A 21142-nucleotide genomic window follows, 5' to 3' on the forward strand; every position below is an offset into this window, starting at 1 on the left:
TCTGGTGCTGAATTTTTAGTTAAATTCCCCGATATCTTTGAAAAGTACAGGGTCACGGCAACTAGCGATAAACTGGTGCACGATTGGTTTCACAATCCGATGCAATTTTGGCAGAATCAGTTAAACTTTGCCATATGGTGTGCCACAACGGGATGTGGCGTATCTCTTTACGCTCCAGGATTTGAACTGAATAAGTCTGTTATGTCATTTCACGTGTACTATCAGATTAGACGTATACTTAAAGAAATTAGTTCTCCATTACCGCAGGATCGAGCGTGGAATTCCACAAATAATAATTATGATAGGTCCGCGTATGAGCGTATTTGTCAGTAATTTAATGTTTCTACAAGTAAAGATTGGCGTATTAAAGGAGCAAACCATGGTCTAGGTGTTCCTTACACAGAGGAAAATAAATCCGTCAAAGCAGAAAGCGATTATGTATATAAAGTACTTAATAAACTTCCAGTTAATTTTGGTAAGTTGTATAGCACCAGCAAACTTTACGCAAGAATATATGATCATTGGCATAAAACCGGTGATTGGTATAAAGGCTGGGAACTTTATAGTAATGATTGGAGAGGGGATATTATGAGTTTTAAGAGTGATTTAATTTATATTGTTAAAAAATGTATACAAATTAATGATACCGCAGACGCTTGGAATGAATTTCTTAATGATAAAACGGAAAATAATTTTACTAATCCAGGATTTGTAAGAGTTAATGAATCGATAAGAACTTATGTATGGGCAATTCTCGGAGCACAATCGCAAACACGAACGTCCATTATCGGTTCTGGGACGGCGCTCGATGCGCAAAAACAGTTTGTCTCAAACGTGGAGGACGCCATTAATTCACCAGTTGACATACCATCGTCTATAAAGCGTTTTCAAGATGCATTACAGTACGCTCAATCCAAAGTGGACTTCGTTTATGCGCCGGGACTATACATGTCTCCGAGTAATATGGAACTTAAGATCGGTCAAGTGATAGGCTATGATAATAAAATTGTTATCGCTACCGATCAACAAAAACCAGGTATAAATTCAGATATGAACGTCGAATTAATAACGCAAACGATCACAGGCGAAAAGGGAATAGTCAAGCCACAAACACCAACTATCGCTCAAACATCTACTGATGCACAAGTGTCACCGCATATTGCGGCTAAAAATCAACAACATATCGATGAAAAAACAGCACTTGTAGTGGGTGGAGTCACGGTTGGCTTACTAATGATTTGGTTAAATAGTTGTTAGCGAATACGTACAACAACCCTGCAATTGCTACGATCAACCCCCACAAGTTTTGACTAAGCCAAGTGGTGGTCTTAGCTAATAAATTCAATAGCCAGGAAACAACACTCCCTATTATACCGGGAAGTGCAGCCGCGGCTTTCTCAGCTAGCTTTCCCAGTGCTGAACCTAATGCTTTTAAATGCTTTTTCATCCACTCTCTTATACCGTTTTTATCGTTAGGGGGTGATCCGCCTCCACCTGTGCCACCTGTTAATGAGAGAGTCAAAGTCGATATAATAAATCCCAACGCGGTTAAAATACTGGCAATTGTTATTCCCTGTTCTCTGAACAATGTTTTAATTTTATCGGCCATTGTAGTGTCATCGTTGAGGACTTGATTGATAGTTTCTCGAATACGACTGATTTGCGAACGAAGTGCCTTTCTATTACTGGAAGCTGCTTCGAGGCGGGCCAATCTTTCCTCTTCTAGGTTACGCAATCTTTCAGCAACGCGGCGTCTACTGAACTCATCGCCCGCCTGTTCGAGTTTTGTTTTCTCTTGAGCGATATGTTTGTCGATTTCGGATAGCTTGGCTATATTTTTTATCAGTTCTCCCCGCATAGTTCGCATTGCCTTGTTAAGACCTCGTAATTCCCTAATACTGAACTCCGAATATGGTACCTGTAACGTGGAATTATCGTAATAGGTATCTAAGATTTCTCGGAGTCCGTCCGAGGCCACCATCGAGGCTGCTTCCAAATCATCTGTATTAACGAGTTCTTTCCTCATAGTCTGAAGAGCCTTAGTAGTCTTCGCGGAAAGTCGTCGGTAGTCTACAAAACCTAATTCATCACGAACAAAGCCGATGCCTTTTTTAGCGGCTATCGTAGACAAGGCTAGGGGCTTACAAGTACGAGAATGCATAAGATCAATATCCGGAGCGCCATGCAGTCGCAATATTCATTTACTATCTATCTCAAACTTTGAATATTCACGACCTATTGGAGTAACATAATTTTTATCATCTTTTAATGCATCGTAATAATCATTGACGGTTGATTGTAAAATTTCATCGTTAAGATTTGTGCCACCAAAGTTGGTTTCATCAGTACCTTCGATTGGGTTATCAAAGTCATCAAAGGTACTTAGATCAAAGTCATTATGTTCAAAATTAGTCATTTTTATATTAAACATAGGGTACATGTTTTCAGTATAACAATGTCTTCGCAATACGGACGCAAGTTAAACCCACAACGTAGACTTCGAGATCCATTAGGGGTCAAGGCAATTCGTCAGTCTGTTACTATAACTAATAACCCTAGTACCATCGATCAGAATCAAACGCTTCTGGTTCGCTTTCCTAATCTCGGCGCACACGATGTGTTAGTTCCGGGAACTGTCCGACTAGCATTTACGATTGTTTTGACTTCTACCGACGTTAACAGGGAGCCCGTTCAGAACTTAGATCGTGCTATCGTTAAGAAAATCGCCATTAAAATTAGCAGTAATGAGGTTTTGAGTATCGACGATAGCGATGTATACTATTGTTACATGGATCTCTGGAGAACGAATAAAGAGCGGGAAAACTTACAGTACCAAGGTATTTGTAATAAGAACACATTGAGACTGCGCGTAGATGCTTCTAGTGGTGATGGTACTGTCGTAAAAGATCAGGCCGTTGCCGACGCATTAGGTAACAGATTCTATATTCCCCTAGACTTTGAATTACTAGATTCCCACATGCCCTTTTATCAAGCATCCCTAGGCGATAGGTTAGAATACGAACTCACTTTTAACGACTATGGTAGAGTAATCAGAGCTGCTGAAGATGCTAGCTATTCCATTGATAATATCTCGCTCGAGTACGATATGATAACGGATCCTGAATTAGCCAGACAAATTCGTAACCAGTATTTGGGAAGTTTAGCCATTTTGTACGATCGCGTGCTGCGGCATCGAAAGATCACAAGGGACAAAAAAAATACGATGTGGAATATCAATCTAAACGTCCCCACGAGGTCGTTAAAGGGTATTTTAATGTTGTTCGATGATCCCTCCGATGCGTTTAAAAGAAATACCGAGAAGTTCTACAATCCCAAGATTACGAAAGTAGAATTGACTATCGAGGGCGTTCCTAATCAACTATATAGCCAAGGAATGGTAGCGTATCACCAGTGGGATGAGATTAAAAAACTTCCTTCTATAAAACGTTCCCCGGAAGTTAACGCGGTCGTGAAAGATCTGTCTCTCAGGAGTGTATCGATGGGTGAATACCTCACCACGAAGTACGCGCTATGGCTCGACATGCGAACAACGGACGATGACCAATTACACGGCAGTGGGAGGAGAATAGAAAATGCTAGCGAGGGTGTCACCATACAGATAACGAAGCTCCAGGAATCGGCTGGTAAATTAAACATATATTTGTACATGATTATGGATGCTCAACTTAATATACAGAATGGGAGATTCGTGCAAGCAATCTATTGATAATCTTTTACCTAAAGATCCGCACTGCGCTATCATATGCGGGCAAACGGGCTGCGGAAAAACAGCCTTTATTCTAGATATTTTAGAAAGTCATTATCGGGACGTTTTCGATCATATTATTATTCTGTGCCCGACTATAAGCGTTAATAAAACATACTTATCGAGAGATTGGGTAATGAATGACGACGGGGGTACACAGAGTCGATCCGGGCGATCGTTTACAAGACTGTCTCCGAGTATGTCACGAAAAATACAAAGGAGAATCAACCCTTTTCGTAATAGACGACTGCAGCGCGAGTAAAGAACTCACAAAAAAGAAAGATATGCTTTCGTATTTAGCATTCTCCGGAAGGCATACTCAACATAGCGTTTGGGTTGGGTACTAACTCAAAAATACAACTCTGTCCTGAAAGATCTCAGAGAGCAGACCAAATGGGTAGCGCTCTTTCATTGCAAAGATCGAGATTCATTCGAGGAATGTTTACGCGAAAATGATGTCATTTATACCAAGGGTGAACGTGACAAAGTCAGAAAAGTGTTAGCAGCAACGAAGCACTGTAAACTCGTATTAAAAACCGATCAACCAGCTGCTTATGGAATTGCTTAGCAAAAATGTAGCAAATTGTAGCAAAATGTAGCAAAAATGTAGCAAATTGAACATTAGCGGTTAATATTACATAAAATGTGGTTCGAAATCATCATTCTTTCGCAACAGTTCATTATTACGGGATGTATTGGATACGTCATATTATATTATGTTAGACTTAAATATCTCCTTAGGTATTACATTATGGAATGCGACGAACTCATCGAACAAATGCTCAAAGAATCTGATGCTGAAGTAGTTACAGATAAACATAGAGAAAGACTCGCGGCTTTGGTAGCCGGTGGAAAATGTTCCCAATATTTGGGAGAAAATTATACCATCGAAAAAATTGATAACATGACCGACGAAGAGATTAAAAAACTGTACGCGCGTTACGAGTCTAGACTGGGAGCTACCATGACTAAAACGATAGGGTCGTCTATATTACAACTATACACAGTCGTAGCTAGTACGTTTCTCCCCATCCCGGCAGAACATCGCATGTATTTATGCGAATCTCTAGAGAAAGACCCATTCATCGAACACGCTATAAGCTCAGTCAGCTGTGAGTTTTATCATAGATTCGGAATGTTCTTAGCTCCGTTCACCACAGCTTTAATAATGGCTAGGTATTGTCAATTTAAACATACGTGCCCACTTAATAATAATGGAGACACAACAGGTGACACCACAACAGATTGCGCAACCACAACAGATTGCGGAAATGCAACCACAACAGATTGCGGAAACGGAACCACATGTGAATGAGGAACCACAAGTGAATGAGAAAATACTAAAACCCAGAGTTACTAAGAACCCCCCAAAAATAGCTGCAGGAAGAAAGGGAGGGCTGGCGCGCAAAGCAAAATTAATAAATAATCCAAATCCGATTAAAACATGGGCACTAGTAGGAGTTGCAGGTATAGCGGCTGTATGGTTCTTTTATAAGACCGGAGAAGAGAAAACGTCACCCCCGCCGCAACAACAAGTTCAATTAGAGGTTAGTCCTCATATAATGCTATAAGAAGCATGACTACTCCAGTTACAGACGGTAAAATGTTGGTAAACGCGACGTATCATTCAGCGGTGGTCACCGGCTTGGCCATTGGCTATGCCCGTATGGCTAAAATGATTACTAAAGCCACACCTCCCAAGCTAGATTTTAATGGATTTGATATAGGTATGATGGTTCTGGATATTGGATTAGCAATGGCAACGAAGGATATGCTCATCAAACAAGGACTTATCCCGGAAGACATAATGAAGTAATTAAACATTTGAATATTTATATTATATGGCATCAATTGCGATGATGGTCGGTGGAGCTGTTGTTAATGCTCTAGCTTTTTGGGGGAGTAATTATTTATTTTCCAGTATGAGGGAATCAAACGCTAAAGAAGTTGAAGAGGAGCGTAAACGACATAATAAAGCATTAGAACAATACCAAGCAGCTCAGTTACAATATACGCAGCAGAGAATGAAGAGATTAGACTTTATTCATGAACAACTGATTAAGGAAGGACATTCAATTTAACGTTTAAGGATGTCGAATCTGCCATGCACGAATACTACCTCGTTTATGGGAAAACCTCGACCCAATACCGAGACCAACAATGAGTCAGTTTTATACACCCTCAGAGGCTCAGAAAGACAGAGAGGTCACATTTGTGATTATGGGATTGACTGCTCTATTGATTTTCAGCTATACCATGAATACGCAGTGACAGCTGTGGCTATGCATAAACCATGATCTATAAATAGACTAATCAATATCTCGCCTAGTGTAGATGTGATTTGCATTTAGACAAATGATATGATAGATGTATATACCATGAATAACTGCAAGTTTACACTCATGGGGAAGACGACTCTATGTAACAGACGCTGTGTTGAAATTTACTGCGGCGTACACAATTATTACATCAAGCGTGGACACCTAAACTATACGTGTTCTGAATGCGGGATAGGGGTCAAAGGTCGTTATTGTTTATGTAAGAAACACGGTGCTGATAGGGTCAGGAATCAGATTATTTATGCTAGGAAGAGAGATTACATCAATGAGAGGAATAGGTTGGGGAGAATACGTATTTAGATATATGAAAACAACCAATTAGACATTTGTTTCATTTTGCATATACCATTCAACCACTATGGTTTTTGTCAGAGAGTTGAAGGCTATGGCAAAGCAACGTGGTCTACGTGGATATTCTCGTATGAGAAAAGCTGAATTGATTACCTTACTCGGTTTGGAATACAACAGACCACCCCTGACTTTTAGAGAACTCAAAGTTCGAGCAAGAAACAGTGGGCTGAGAGGTTATTCTCGAATGAGAAGAGCTGAATTGATCGCTTTACTAGATAATAATAATGATGATGATTATAATCAACAAGAACAAGACGAGGATGATAATAATCAACAACAACAAGAATTAATATTTGTACCCACATCCGCCGGCGTTGGTAAATATCTAAGAGGTTGGAAGATGGATATTAATTCTAACATGGATGTTAACGATATTAAGCCCATCATATCGAGTAAAATTAACGAGGAATTAGATGATTTACAAAGCATAAAATACCAGCTGACGATTAAAATGTCATTGAGTAAAAGTAACGCAGACGATAGCGTCGAATATACCGAACCATATTTCCGTAGCAATCAAGAAGTTATAACCGAATCCGATACTCTAAACGCATCATTAGATACATCAATTCAGAGGATACAGGAAACTTTATAACGCTGGACTAATAGAGGTTCGGGTTGTGGTGTGGATAAAATCGATAGTTTATATTTAGATATAGCGAATTATATGCCCTTCAAAGGTGGATCTTATATAGATTTACCCCCGTATTATAAGAAGAAAAAAGCCATAATTAACGTAAAAAATAATTCCGATGATTGTTTAAGAATGATGATAGGATCTCCATTGTTCCCCGTAGACAAAAATCCGGATAGACCTTCTAGCTATCCCCAAAACGATGGACTCAACTTCGATGGTATAGACGAACCTATACCAATATCACAAATTGATAAGGTTCGAAAAGCAAAATAATTTAGCTATAAATGTTTTCGGACATTCTAAAGGAATTGTTGTACACAGGATAAGCTCCGCTCCAGAACATATTCCCAGAATCAATTCATTTCTGATCGAAAAAGATGGTAAATATCATTATACGTGGATAAAGAGTTTAAACAGGGTGCTATACGATCAAACAAAACATAAGAAAAAGAAATATTTCTGCGAAAGATGCCTGCATGGGTACAGTAGACAAGATCTATTAGAAGCGCATAAAGAAGACTGTAGAGGTGTTGGACAGAATGCTATCAGGATCGATATGCCTAAAGAGGGAAAAAATATATTAAAATTTGAACACTATTGTAATCAAATGCCAGTACCGTACGTAATTTACGCCGACTTCGAGGCGCTTATCAAACCCATAGAAAATACCAACCAAAGCAATAATGATACGTACAAAACTCAAGAACATATTCCTTGTGGGTTTGGATATATAGTTGTAAGGTATGATGGGAAAACAAACACTCCCGTGATTTACAGAGGTCCCGATTCAGCGGGAAAGTTCCTAGAATATCTACAAAATGAAGAGAGAATAATCAGGGAAAAATTATCGTGTAAGAAACCCATGCGTATGACGATAGATGATTGGAGGGCCCACAAGAAGTCAACGAGTTGTCACGTTTGTAATAAACCCCTGGATGGGGATTCCATAAGAGATCATTGTCACGTCACAGGTAATTATCGGGGAGCCGCTCATAACGAGTGTAACTTGAAACTAAAAATGAATGCTCAAACAATACCCATCCCCGTTGTGTTTCATAACCTTAGGGGATACGATTCACATCTCATTATGCAAGCTATCTCAAAGACCGACGGCGGTTTAACGTGCATTCCTAACAATATGGAAAAATACATATCATTCTCGTTGACTAAACCTATACATTATAGGGACAAGGATGGGAAATCTAGAATAAAGCAAAGTAATGGGCTTAGATTTATAGACTCCGTTCAGTTTCTGTTATCTTCCCTGGACAATTTAGCTAATGCGAACAATCCAGATGACTTCGCGATAACAAATCAATATACCGATAAGATAACTCGTCATTTGTTGCTGAGAAAAGGTGTATATCCTTACGAATATATGGATGATTGGTCTAGATTCGAAGAAACTGAATTACCACCCATTGAATCATTCTATAGTAACTTAACAGAATCTAGAATAACAGATGCCGATTATGAACACGCTCTGACGGTCTGGGATAAATTAGGTTGTAAGAATTTAGGTGATTGTCACGATCTGTACTTAAAAACCGATGTACTGTTACTCGCCGATATATTCGAGATATTTAGAAAGACGTGTTTAAAACAATACGGCTTGGACCCGGCATGGTACCATTCCAGTCCCGTACTATCGTGGGATGCATTGTTGAAGAAGACCGGCGTAGAACTAAAATTACTCACAGATTACGATATGCACTTGTTTATTGAGAAAGGATTAAGAGGTGGTATATCGATGGCAGCGAAAAGGTATTCTAAGGCTAATAATAAATTAGTGGAAGGATACGATCCGAGTAAACCCGACACGCATATATTATATCTCGACGCTAACAATTTGTACGGATGGGCTATGAGTCAACCTTTACCCACGGGTGGTTTTGAGTGGGTCAATGTGAATGATATCGATAATAATGATGAGAATAAAGGGTACATACTAGAAGTTGACTTGGAATATCCGAGTTCCTTACATAAAGACCATAACAGTTATCCGCTAGCTCCCGAAAGATTAATGGTTAATAAAGACTGGATGTCGTAATATCAACACTCCTTGATGGGTAATAGTAGGTTAGCTAACGTAGAAAAACTCGTACCAAATTTGATGGATAAGACAAAATATATAGTTCACTACAGAAATCTCCAGTTGTATCTATCGTTAGGTATGAAACTTAAGAAAATACACAGAGTTCTAAAGTTTGATCAAAGCCCTTGGATGGAGCCCTATATAAGGCTGAACACAGATTTAAGAAAGATAGCCACCAGCGATTTCGAAAAGAATCTATATAAGCTCATGAATAACTCGGTATTCGGTAAAACTATGGATAATCTAAGGAAGCGTGTTGATGTTAAATTAGTCAGATCTAATGAGGAAGAAAGACTCAGGAAACTTATAGCCAGTCCGGCTTTTAACAGAAGCAAGATATTCGATAACGACTTAGCCGCGTTGCATATGCAGAAGAGTAATATAAAATTCAACAGACCGGTGTACGTCGGTATGAGTATTCTCGACTTGTCAAAACACTTAATATATGACTTTTATTACAACGAACTTAAGAAGCAATACGGCGATAGATGCGAGGTGTTATATACCGACACAGATTCTTTGTTGATGGAAATACAAACCGAGGATGTGTATAAAGATATGGCAGAAAAAATAGATATGTACGACACGAGCGATTACCCTAAAGATAATCCACTGCACAGCCTTGTAAATAAAAAGGTGTTAGGTAAGATGAAGGATGAATGTGCTGGGACTCCTATAGCGGAGTATGTAGGATTAAGACCTAAGATGTATTCTACAAAAAAGTCCGATAATGCAGAGATAAGAAAAGCTAAGGGTGTTAAGAAGTATGTTGTAAAAAAGCATATCAAACACAAACAGTATAAAGAATCATTATTCAACGGTAGAACGTTCAAACACGAGATGAACTCTTTAAGAAGTTATGATCATAGGATATATGGATTAAGAATGAACAAGACATCATTATCCCCCTTAGATACAAAGAGATGGATTGATAATGATGGTGTAACTACCTATGCTTATGGTTATGGTGGTAATACCGTACCGTCGGGAACTATGAACAACTCTTCTCATACAAATGCCCTGCCCGGTCCATCTTGAAGATAATAAAGAATAGGCTCTCCTTCTTTCGTAACCAATCGACTAATGTTATACGTCATAAGGGACCATATGGGATCGGTTGCGCGACGTAGGCCTCCCTCGAGTTCACCTGCCTGGTATAAATATCTTACCCTTACTCTATCCGGAAGTTTCGTTCTTTGCCTCTCCTCGGTGCTGAAGATTCGGAAGTCACGGATTTCATTTTAATCGCATCGGATGGTTTCTTCCCTATTAATCTCATTACTTCATTATTCAACGCTGATACAACGGCTGATAATCGTGTCACCCATTCGGTTGATCTCAATCGCTCGGATTTCATTTCGATCCCATACTGATAGCCAAACAAACGTTCCGCTAGTGTCCGGTTCAATCTTTTGACGATAGCTTGACTGCGGTGGGCCTCTCTTTCACCACGGACGATTTCGACGTCGTGCTTTGTTAAAAGTTTAGTTATCGATCCCATAAACTCCCGACCGGGATCTACTTGAAATAGCTTAGGCCATTTTAGCGGTCCGCGTTTATATATGCGACTCAGTGCATTAGCTACTTCTGTTGAATCTTTCGAGGTTAATGGCTCAGCCTCTTTGTATCGACTAGCCACATCCACTACTGTTAAAGCGTATTTATACGTTTTGCGTTTTACCTTATCGTGGGGAAGAAACAAGAGGTCAGCCTGATGAACTTCATTCGTTGTAAAAATATCAAACTTCTTCCTCGGTATATAACGCGGTGCCAGTAAATATATTTGGCACAAAGTTTGTTTCTTTAACCAATCCTTGGCTACATCTTTAGATACCTTAGCCGCGGTGGCTAATTTTTTTATTGCTCCTACACCGTTCCAATATCCTCGTGGGCTATAGTACATTTTATTCATTATTAATTAATATTGATGTTTCGTTTAATACATCTCAGGACTATCGTTGAATCGCATAATCATTTTGGCATAAAAAATTCCATCTGTAGTAGCAGTATAGGTATATGAATCCAGCTCCAGTGGAAGTGAGCCAGAACCCCCATTACCTATAAAAAATTATATCATTGGCTCCAGGTGATGGTCAATTTAACTTAATCTCATGACTATCGTTGAATCGCATAGTCATTTACACATAAAAAATGCTACCTGTAGTAGCAGTATAGGTATATGAATCCGGCTCCAGTGGAAGTGAGCCAGAACCCCCATTACCTATACTACTACTACTACTACTACTACTACTACTACTACTACTAATATATCTTTTAAGCTTTTTGCTCAGCAAAGAGGAAGGTTATCACCTGGGACCTCCTAAGCACAGATCCCCATAACCCCTTACTCACCTCCTTTACGTGGATGTCCTTGAACTTATTGTCAATGGGGGATCTACACTACAAAAACCCGATTCTGCTTGTCGATTCCTTTTCTAATGATATCGGCGTGTCCTTTGGACTCAACATTCTTCATTTGAAACGTGGCACGGTATAAGAGGGAGGATCAGTCAGTGTACTTGGAGGAGGAGTTATTGACCAACTTGTGGAAGGTCAGGCCTATACGTACTCAGGGATGCAGATTAGGGACAAACTCCAGTATGCCCATATCAAGGGCTAACTTCTTGCAGAGTACATATATAGACTAAAGAAAATATGGAGTTCAGAGCTGAACGCTCGCAATATAGTCAAAACCACAAATACGCCCGTCCTTTCGTATTCATTTAGTGTTGTTGATTGGACGAAACAAGAAATGTAGGCAATTGACACCCTCACACGAAGAATCATGTCAGACAATAGATCCCACCTACATCGCTCTTCCCTCAATCGCTTATATTTACCAATTTTGATGGGAGGGCGTAGGTGGATTAATGTGGAGGCTCACATGATAGAATTGGTTTTTTTTGCACTTTTACACCCATTTATTTGTCTGATGGTCCTTTTTTGAAGCATGTCAAGACTCGTGATGAAAACAAGGCATTCCACAGTTTTCTTAAACGAGCCAAGGATGTGGGACATAATCTCATAGTCAGTGCTGATTTTGTTGATGGTTCTGTACTGCCGGACGGTACAGAAATGAGTGTCAACCAAGTGAAGTGCCATATCAAATCGGCCCAGACTCAAGGAGTTTTTCAAGGAGAGCCGTTCTGAACGGCCACTGCATCGAGTTTATGTGCAGTGTGTTGAGAAGATAAGCAATCCTGCAGCGTCCTTCGCTTGGAGGAGATGTCTGGCCTGAAAAGTGAAACCGAAGGCTTTCTGTTTGCTGCTCAGGACAAGTCACTTCCAAATCGAAACCGTCAATGTGTGTTTTTGCTTCAAAATGTGAATATGAAATGTAGATTATGTAATGAATTTAATGAGACTGTCGAACACATTGTCAGTGGATGCCCAGCTTTGGCTTCGCCATGTTTGTGGTTTTGACACTGAGGTCCATCTATGATACGACCCGGAATATGTAGAGGGCGTCATGGAAAATTATGAATGCAAAATCCTTTGAAACAGACCCGTATACATACATATCCAGGCCAATAAACCTGATCTTGTCCTTCTTGCTAAATTCAATGAAATCATTCATATAATTGAATTGTCTGTCCCATTTGACACTAATGTGATTGACAAGATTGGGGAATAACATGGCAAATATGCAGACCTTGCTTTCGAAATGTTACACTTGCATCCCAAGTACCAAGTTGTCCAACTCTTCATTGTTCTCGGTGCCTTAGGTTTGGTAAACCCCAATCTGTTGACTGACATTGGGAGAGTACCCAGGTTTGCTACCAGGAATACAGCCCTTCTGACAATCTGGGTAATGCAGAAGGCTACAGTGTTGGGGAGTGTTGGGTGGGTTTGACTAGGCAGTGCTTCCTGGGAGAAATCCCATTCGCTGTCTGGGCTGCGTGTAGAAGGGGCAAGGGCTCTGAGCTGATGATGAGGCTAACCAGCCTGACTGTGCCAGGGTCACCCAAACCCTCTTTGCTGCATTTTTAATTTTAATCTGTAAATAATAATAATGATAATAAATTGGAATTGCATCCGAGATCATTTTAGTGAAGGTTTTTATTTTTCAAGGTTTATGTTTTCACATTAACTATAAGCTGTGCTTACTGCTTCATTTGGTTACTTAGTTCTGTCATACCAGCTGAAGGCGTAGAGCTATTTGTTCAATTGTAACATAACATTAAACAGGTTTTCATACAAGTGCAATGATTATACGATAAACACGTCAGTAAATGTTCTTGAGATTGACAGGAAACCCACGTCAATGTATGTATGATAACAAGGTTTACATTTATCAACCACAGTTTTCTGCCAGAGTCCCCAAGGTGGCTTCTCAAACATGGAAAGAGGAAAGAAGCTAAAAGGATGGTAGCAAATATTGCGAAAAAGAACAAGGTGGAAATAGATCCAGGTATTCTTGATGAGGTCGATACTGAAAAGGCAAGGGCAAAGCAAGAACCATTCTGGAATTTATTGAAATCTTCAGTGATGAGGCGTCGAATGGTGATCATCTGCTACAGCTGGTATGAGTTCGGTCTCAAAAGTATGATTGTACAATATTTGAAAAATGGTTTTGGTAGATTAGACGCACACAAACATATGCGCTTCAGTCAGTAATTTACATTTGAAATATGTACAGATATATTACTGTTAATGTTTAAACCTGTATATTATCTGTTAGTTCATGATGACTTTTCTTAGGTGAGGTGAGGTGAAATGGGTTTAACGTCGCGTCGAAGATTATTGCACTTATATAGCGACGTGCATGTACGTGTGTGTGTTTGTCTGGCTGCTTGTACTAGTCCGGACTGATGCCGATTTATAGTGCTAGCTCACTGAAATACCATGCCGCAGTTTACATGAATATCTCACTCAGACACAGTATACTGACTCCGAGCCGACCAGTCCTTGATTTAGGCCCTTAATGCCGAGCGCCAGACAGGGAAACAACAAGTACCATCTTTTAACGTCTTTTGGTATGACGCGGCCGGAGATCGAACTCCGGACCTTCCGCTCTCCGGGCGGATGCTCCACGGAGGCGGTCTATTTTCTTAGGACGTTTCAGGCATAGTCATGTTGCTCTCGGTGTGTGCACGTCGACGAAGATGCGCATAACTTTTATACCAATTTCTCAATAGCTGTGATACTTTTCCTCTCTACAAATTGATTCCAGTGAGAAATGAGACAATTGTCACTATTTAAATTCCTTCCCTTCATGCCATTTCTCCATCTTTTAATGACTCTTCAGGTTTGCAGTTGGAATGGGTTTCTATGGTCTCAGCATGAACGTCACCAATCTCTCTGGAAGTATCTACCTCAACTTCTTCTTGTTCGTCATCGCAGAGGCTGCTGCATACATTTTTTGTTTTTTCCTCATGGATCGTATTGGCCGCAAGTTGTTCCTGTCTATATCTCTGTCGCTGACAGGAGTAGCTTGTATTCTCCCTTTGATTCCAGTCCTAGTGTCAGATCCACGTAAGTGTCAATTTCAGAATGCACAAACACGTGTACTAATGTCCTGGGCCTGAATCTCATGTGTCATTTCTAAAATTCTAACATATTCATACTTATGACAGGTAATTGGTGACTGTTTTAGTTAGGACAGTTAAAAATGATTACGTAGCGTACATGTATTTGTATCTTTACAATATTGTGCCTTACTAAATCAAGGGGGGGGGGGGGGGGGATTCGCTTGTGTTCCTTGATTGTGGGTTCGAATCCCGGTTCGCCACGATTATGTTTCTAGGTTTGTCAGCACCATACCCGTGCTCGTGGGTTTCACCGAAGTGGTAAACGTCTGAGACCTGCATCACTTCGGGCTTTCCTCCTACATTAAGCTGACACACCGCGATATAACTGTAATACTGTTAAAAGCGGCGTTAAACCAAACTCACTCACTCACTCGTTCACTATAATTTCACATATTTATGTCACTAGTAGCCTAGGCCCATAAAACAGGCATCAATATAAACCGGACTAGTTCAATCAGACACTCGTGTATATACACGTTGCTATATGAGGTAAATAATGTAAGCACAGTTTCACCTCTCCTTACCCATTACAAGTACAGTAAACTACGGTTATAACGAAAACGCTTATAACGAACTGACGGATATTTCGAACTTACTTTTTTGGTCCAGACTATTTACTGTAGTTATGTATATATGCTTAAAACGAACTACGGTTATACCGAACTGAAATTAGTAGTCCCTTTGCGTTCCTTATAACCGTAGTTAACTGTAACATAAAAATTGCTTAAAGTATTGACAAGCTTATATTATTTGAATGTGTAGCATGTTGAAAAGACCTGTATATTTCAATCCGAAATATATTTAGTTGATCCATAGCATTTCGGTTATTTTGCAGTTAATCAATAGTTGACGGCCCATTGATCTCCCACTTAACTCCGTAGCTCCCGGTTATATCTCTTGAATAATGTTTAAAAATAAAATTTGATGAAATCAAATTCATCGTTATAAAAATAGAAACAAATGAGGAGATGGAACATGAATTAGATACAATCATGTAAGAATACACATTCCGTTTTGCCTCTTGCAAAGAATCCTTTCCTTCAACGAACAAACTGTCTCTCTGTCCATCAGCTGAGAAATGGGCCATCACCATCCTCGCCATTATAGGAAACACGTGTGCCGCTGCTGCCATATGTGCCGTCTACACCTTCACAGCGGAACTAATGCCAACCACATCAAGGGCATTTGGCATGTCAATAAGTTCCAATTGCTGTAGAGTTGGAAGTCTTCTTTCTCCCTATATTGTTGACTTGGTGAGTTTTACGAATTCCTTGTGATTGCAGGCAAGTCTTGTTTTATTAGTTCTCAATTTAAAAATACAGCGAATTTTTAAAGGGTAAGTATGATGACATTGTGGAATGCTGTAACATATAAAGTGAATCGTTAAAGAGGAAGCGAGGTTTTACTACAGCAGTGGTTGTGACAAAGAGGATACAATATCGAACAGTGGAATTGGGGTTTGATACAACTGGATGACATGAGACGACTTGGGGACCTATGCTTAACTATGAGGTAACTGGGGGAGTTCTGCGTTAACTGACATGTAATTGGGTGAACTATGGGTTAACTACAAGAACATTAGGACATCTGTGGGCAAACTGTAACATGCATGGGGCATATGTGTTAGCTACAAGATTACTGCGGCAACTGTGTCTTCACTACATGATACCCGGGGGAAGAATGAGGAAATCACAATATAATTGAGGATCTGCTATCTGCAACATACCTGGGGGCACTGTAGGTTAACTGCCAGATAGCACAGTGAAATATGGGTTAACAATTTACCAGGAGAAACTATGGATTAACTACCAGATAACTAGCGCGTTATGGGTTACTTATAAGAAAACTGGGGAACTATGGGTTAACAGCACAATGACTTGGGGAACTCTCGGTTAACTACAACAGAACCCTGGAGCTTTGGGTTTACTATTAGACAACTGGTTAACCACGGGCTATCAACAAGATAACACCTAAGGACCAACTATCAACTGAAGGACTATATGCTCACTACAAGCAAAGTTGGGGAACAAATGATTCACTACCGATTAACCGCGAGATAACTTCATGAAATATGAGTTAACTACAAGATCAGTTGGGGAGTTATGGGATTAACATGAGATAACTGGGAGTGAAGCACAAATGGAAGGACTATGTGTTTACGTCATGATAGCGGGGGAATTATGTGTTGATTGCGAAATAACTGAGAGCTCTGTGGTCAACTACAAGATAAATGGGGGAGCAATAATTGGTTGAATACAAAAAAGTGGGGGAGCCATGGGTTAACTGCAAGATAAGTAGGGGAACTATAGGTTATCTGCGGGATAATTTGGAAAACTGTGAGTAAACGGCAAGATATGTATGGGACCATTAGGATAACTACAAGACAACTTTGGAGCTTAGATTAATTGTGCGAGAAAAGGACATTTTAGTAAACTACAAGATATATGCGGGAACCATGGCTTCTCTACAAGATATCTTGGGGAAGTATGGTTGAAATACAAGATAACGTTGGAGCTATGGGTTATCTAAACGACATCTCGGGGAACTATGTCTATACGGCGAGATTACAAGCTGAACAATGAAGTAACAATTTACCTGAGCAAACTGCGATTTCTGGGGGAGTTACTGTTTCACTACACGATACCTTTATGGGCTAACTACAAGATGACCGGGAAAATTATGGATTGACTATAAAATAACAGAGCTAGTGGATAGACTACAAGATAACTGGGGAGCTGTGGGTTAACTATCTGTTAATTTAGGAACTTTGAGATAACAACAAGATAACGGTGATGTATAGGTTAACTATAAGATAATGTGGGGAACTATTGGTTAACTAACTATTGGTTATGTACAAGGTAACAGTAAAAAAGCTATGGATTAACTAAATAAATCTTGGGCGCTGTGGAGTTAAATGCGAGAGAAGTGGAGGATCAATTTACCTTTAAATAAATGTAGGTTAAAACCAAATGTGGGAGCCACTGGTTAATTAAAGATACCTTGGTGACTACTGCTTATCTTCAAAATATCTGTGGAACTATTGGTCAACCTGGAGATAACTGGAAAAAGTATGGGTTAACTGCAAGATATCCTGGGCAGCTATGGTAAACAGTGAGATAACGAAGAGGTCCGCCAGTGCTAAAAGTTAACTGGGAATCAAGGTGAATAAATACTGATTGACCCTGGTTTTGTCTTGTAAATAACTGAGGCCATATGTTCCAGCGTAATACTAAATCAATGCCAGCACTTTGTATGTTGGTGTAGTCATAAAAAATAAAGCATTTTCACATATTATCCAATTTCAGACCATGTACATATCGGGACGTTTTGGACAGATTCTGCCCATGCTGGTATTCGGGGGTATCACAATCTTGGCGGCTATCTTGGCTCTGCATCTCCCGGAAACGCTGAACAAGAAGCTACCGGAAACCATCAAGGAAGCTGAGACGATCGGGACGTAAGTATTTTGTCCGACTTTCACAGTGATGTTCAGTCTCAGCATCAGTCCTAGTCTTATAATCGGTTTCAGTTCAGTATCCGATTCAGTCTGTTATTTAATTCCAGTCTGTCCATTATACTTGTCCAAGTCGAGATTCACGCACATTTCAATCCACTTAAAGTATCAAGACAATGATTCATTTTACTTTCAGCCTTATAGCATTACAGATTCAGCTCAATAACTGATCAGTTCCAGTTTCAGTGCACTAATCGTAACATTTACAGTTATAGACAGTTCGTTCGATTTCAGTCCAATTTCGGTCTCAGTCTCGCGTATGATTTCTTATATTACAAATACATATATCATTCATCCGGGAAAATTGTTCAAAACCTTGACTTTGGAGTCGAATCCTGTAAGAACTCATGTTTATACCCCTCTGTATGTCACTCATACAAATTGCTAAGCACAATACTACTCTGTTTACATCCAACAAATACAGCTGCAAAGTTTCACTACGACCTGAATATAGACGTAAACTTATTTTTGTTTATCAATGTGCAATCACGACCATTCACTATATGAATGACATGAACATTTGTGAAGCACCTAATTCGTTACTTACAGGAACGCGTACGACGCTGGAGATGCATCCCCTGTTGAGCAGATTCCACTTGAATCTCAGTCGGAGGAGAATGTTTTCGAAGCTGCAAATAAGAACGCAATTGAAAGCGATGCAGTTTCGAGGGATGATCTGCATGTGTGAACAAACTACATACACGTATCTGGAACAATTCACATTATTACCAACACGTCTCATTGTGAATGCCGTTATCTTTGTATTGGACACATCAGATACAATAAATCAAATGTTACCATATTTGTCACATAGTTTTCATGTGTACAAGCGATAATTATGAATAATAGTTTTTCTATTTAGCACATAGTATATTGTACATCGGTGTTTCTTAAGAGAAATTAGTATAGGTAGATTGTTTCAATGTTTCTGGTATTGGAGCAAATGACAATAATAATACTTTATTACCCTCAAGGTAACATGTACATATTAACGTGCAAACATATTGTATGCATGAAATGACATGACAGGACTATACTTTCGTTCGAATGGCCGTTTATTATGAAGAATATTATGGATATTAGAGTTCCTGACGCCTCTATGTCCTCCCTGCTAATTACTGGTGTGTTTTTGAGTTTTTTCCTGAACCTGAGAAAAATCTAGACTTGCTTCATTTAGGGCTTTTGCATTACAGAAAGGGCTGGGTGGAAGGGCAAATAAGATAGTTTAGGGACTGTGAGCCATACTACTGATGTGCAAAATCACAGCATAACAATTCAGAGTGACCACTCCACTGGTTAGCATTAACAGTCTGCACTTGATATGATATGTAATAGTTCCATCAGTACACTGTTGTAACACCCATTTATCATATGGCATGACTAAAACACATGTCTCCAAACACACTCCATTATGTTAGATGGCCCGGAAGACAGATGCGCTTAATTGTGGCGATTGGTATTGTTGACTTTATTTCAAGCTTCTTTCACATTTGACAATTATCTACAATAAAACTATACATAAGGCAGGGCGGGACAACTTCGGAATGACCAGGAGTCCGAACTTGACCACAAGGAAGGATGCGAGCTACAAAAAAACATGTTTTATATCATTGGACAGATCTCGTGGAGACGAATCCAAATAATCCCAGTGTGTACACATGTTTACAAGCTCAAAAATTGGCTCAGAAAATGCATTACTGCAGAAATTTCTGGCAGATTTTTTTTCTGCAGAAATTACTGGCAGAATTGATATATTCCTGCAGTAATATTTAGCAGGATTATTTTAATTCAGGAGAAATAACGTTTAATTATTGGATAGTTTAATCTAGAGTTGCTTTAAATGACATTTTTTACAAATAACAAACAAAACAGTTGTAGTTCACATGATTACAAGCAAACAAATAAAACTAATTTCGTGAGATCTTTCAAATAAATATTTATTCACATGCTGTATTACAAGACATGTCCTTGGGCGACTTTGCACTAAGTCTCATGGGTAAGGCAATGTTTTCAGAGATGGGTCCTGTCACAGAAGAAAAATAGATGTATAGATGAGTGGATCCATATTGTCTAATATAGCATCAGCTAAATTGCAGCCTATATGCAGCTTAGAGTTAACAATAGAGCCATAAAATGTATTATGAATGTAAATAGTCCGCTCTACTTACGTGTTCTTCCTAACATACTTGAAATGAATTCTTTTTTTCGTCTGGTCATTGAAAGCTATGTGCACATATTCTGAAAAGATATGAAAAAAAACATGAAAATGAGTTGAAATTGGGTTTAACGTCGCGTCACGCGCGTGCGTGCGTGCGTGCGTGCGTGCGTGCGTGCGTGCGTGCGTGCGTGCGTGCGTGCGTGCGTGCGTGCGTGCGTGCGTGCGTGCGTGCGTGCGTGCGTGCGTGCGTGCGTGCGTGCGTGCGTGCGTGCGTGCGTGCGTGCGTGCGTGCGTGCGTGCGTGCGTGCGTGCGTGCGTGCGTGCGTGCGTGCGTGCGTGCGTGCGTGCGTGCGTGCGTGCGTGCGTGCGTGCGTGCGTGCGTGCGTGCGTGCGTGCGTGCGTGCGTGCGTGCGTGCGTGCGTGCGTGCGTGCGTGCGTGCGTGCGTGCGTGCGTGCGTGCGTGCGTGCGTGCGTGCGTGCGTGCGTGCGTGCGTGCGTGCGTGCGTGCGTGCGTGCGTGCGTGCGTGCGTGCGTGCGTGCGTGCGTGCGTGCGTGCGTGCGTGCGTGCGTGCGTGCGTGCGTGCGTGCGTGCGTGCGTGCGTGCGTGCGTGCGTGCGTGCGTGCGTGCGTGCGTGCGTGTGTGTGCGCGCGCGCGTGCTTGTACTTGTACTAGTCCGGACTGATGCTAGCCCACTAAAATACCATGCCTCAGTTTAACATGAATACCCTACTCAAACACAGTACACGACTC

General features: G+C 40.3%; 1 protein-coding gene across 1 annotated transcript in view; it reads left to right on the forward strand.

The window, feature by feature from the left end:
* Positions 1–18921, forward strand: part of LOC139475953 (organic cation transporter protein-like) — a 28939-nt gene extending 10018 nt beyond the window's left edge. The window contains exons 6-10 of the mRNA XM_071259162.1: positions 13493–13711; positions 14437–14663; positions 15791–15972; positions 18025–18176; positions 18783–18921. Coding sequence (XP_071115263.1) covers positions 13493–13711; positions 14437–14663; positions 15791–15972; positions 18025–18176; positions 18783–18921 — 919 coding nt within the window. The remainder of the gene's footprint in view (positions 1–13492; positions 13712–14436; positions 14664–15790; positions 15973–18024; positions 18177–18782) is intronic.
* Positions 18922–21142: the final 2221 nt, after the last annotated feature.

Source organism: Haliotis cracherodii, unplaced genomic scaffold, assembly GCF_022045235.1.
Source record: "Haliotis cracherodii isolate W230 unplaced genomic scaffold, xgHalCrac1.p SCAF_3, whole genome shotgun sequence".
Classification (NCBI taxonomy): Eukaryota; Metazoa; Mollusca; class Gastropoda; order Lepetellida; family Haliotidae; genus Haliotis; species Haliotis cracherodii.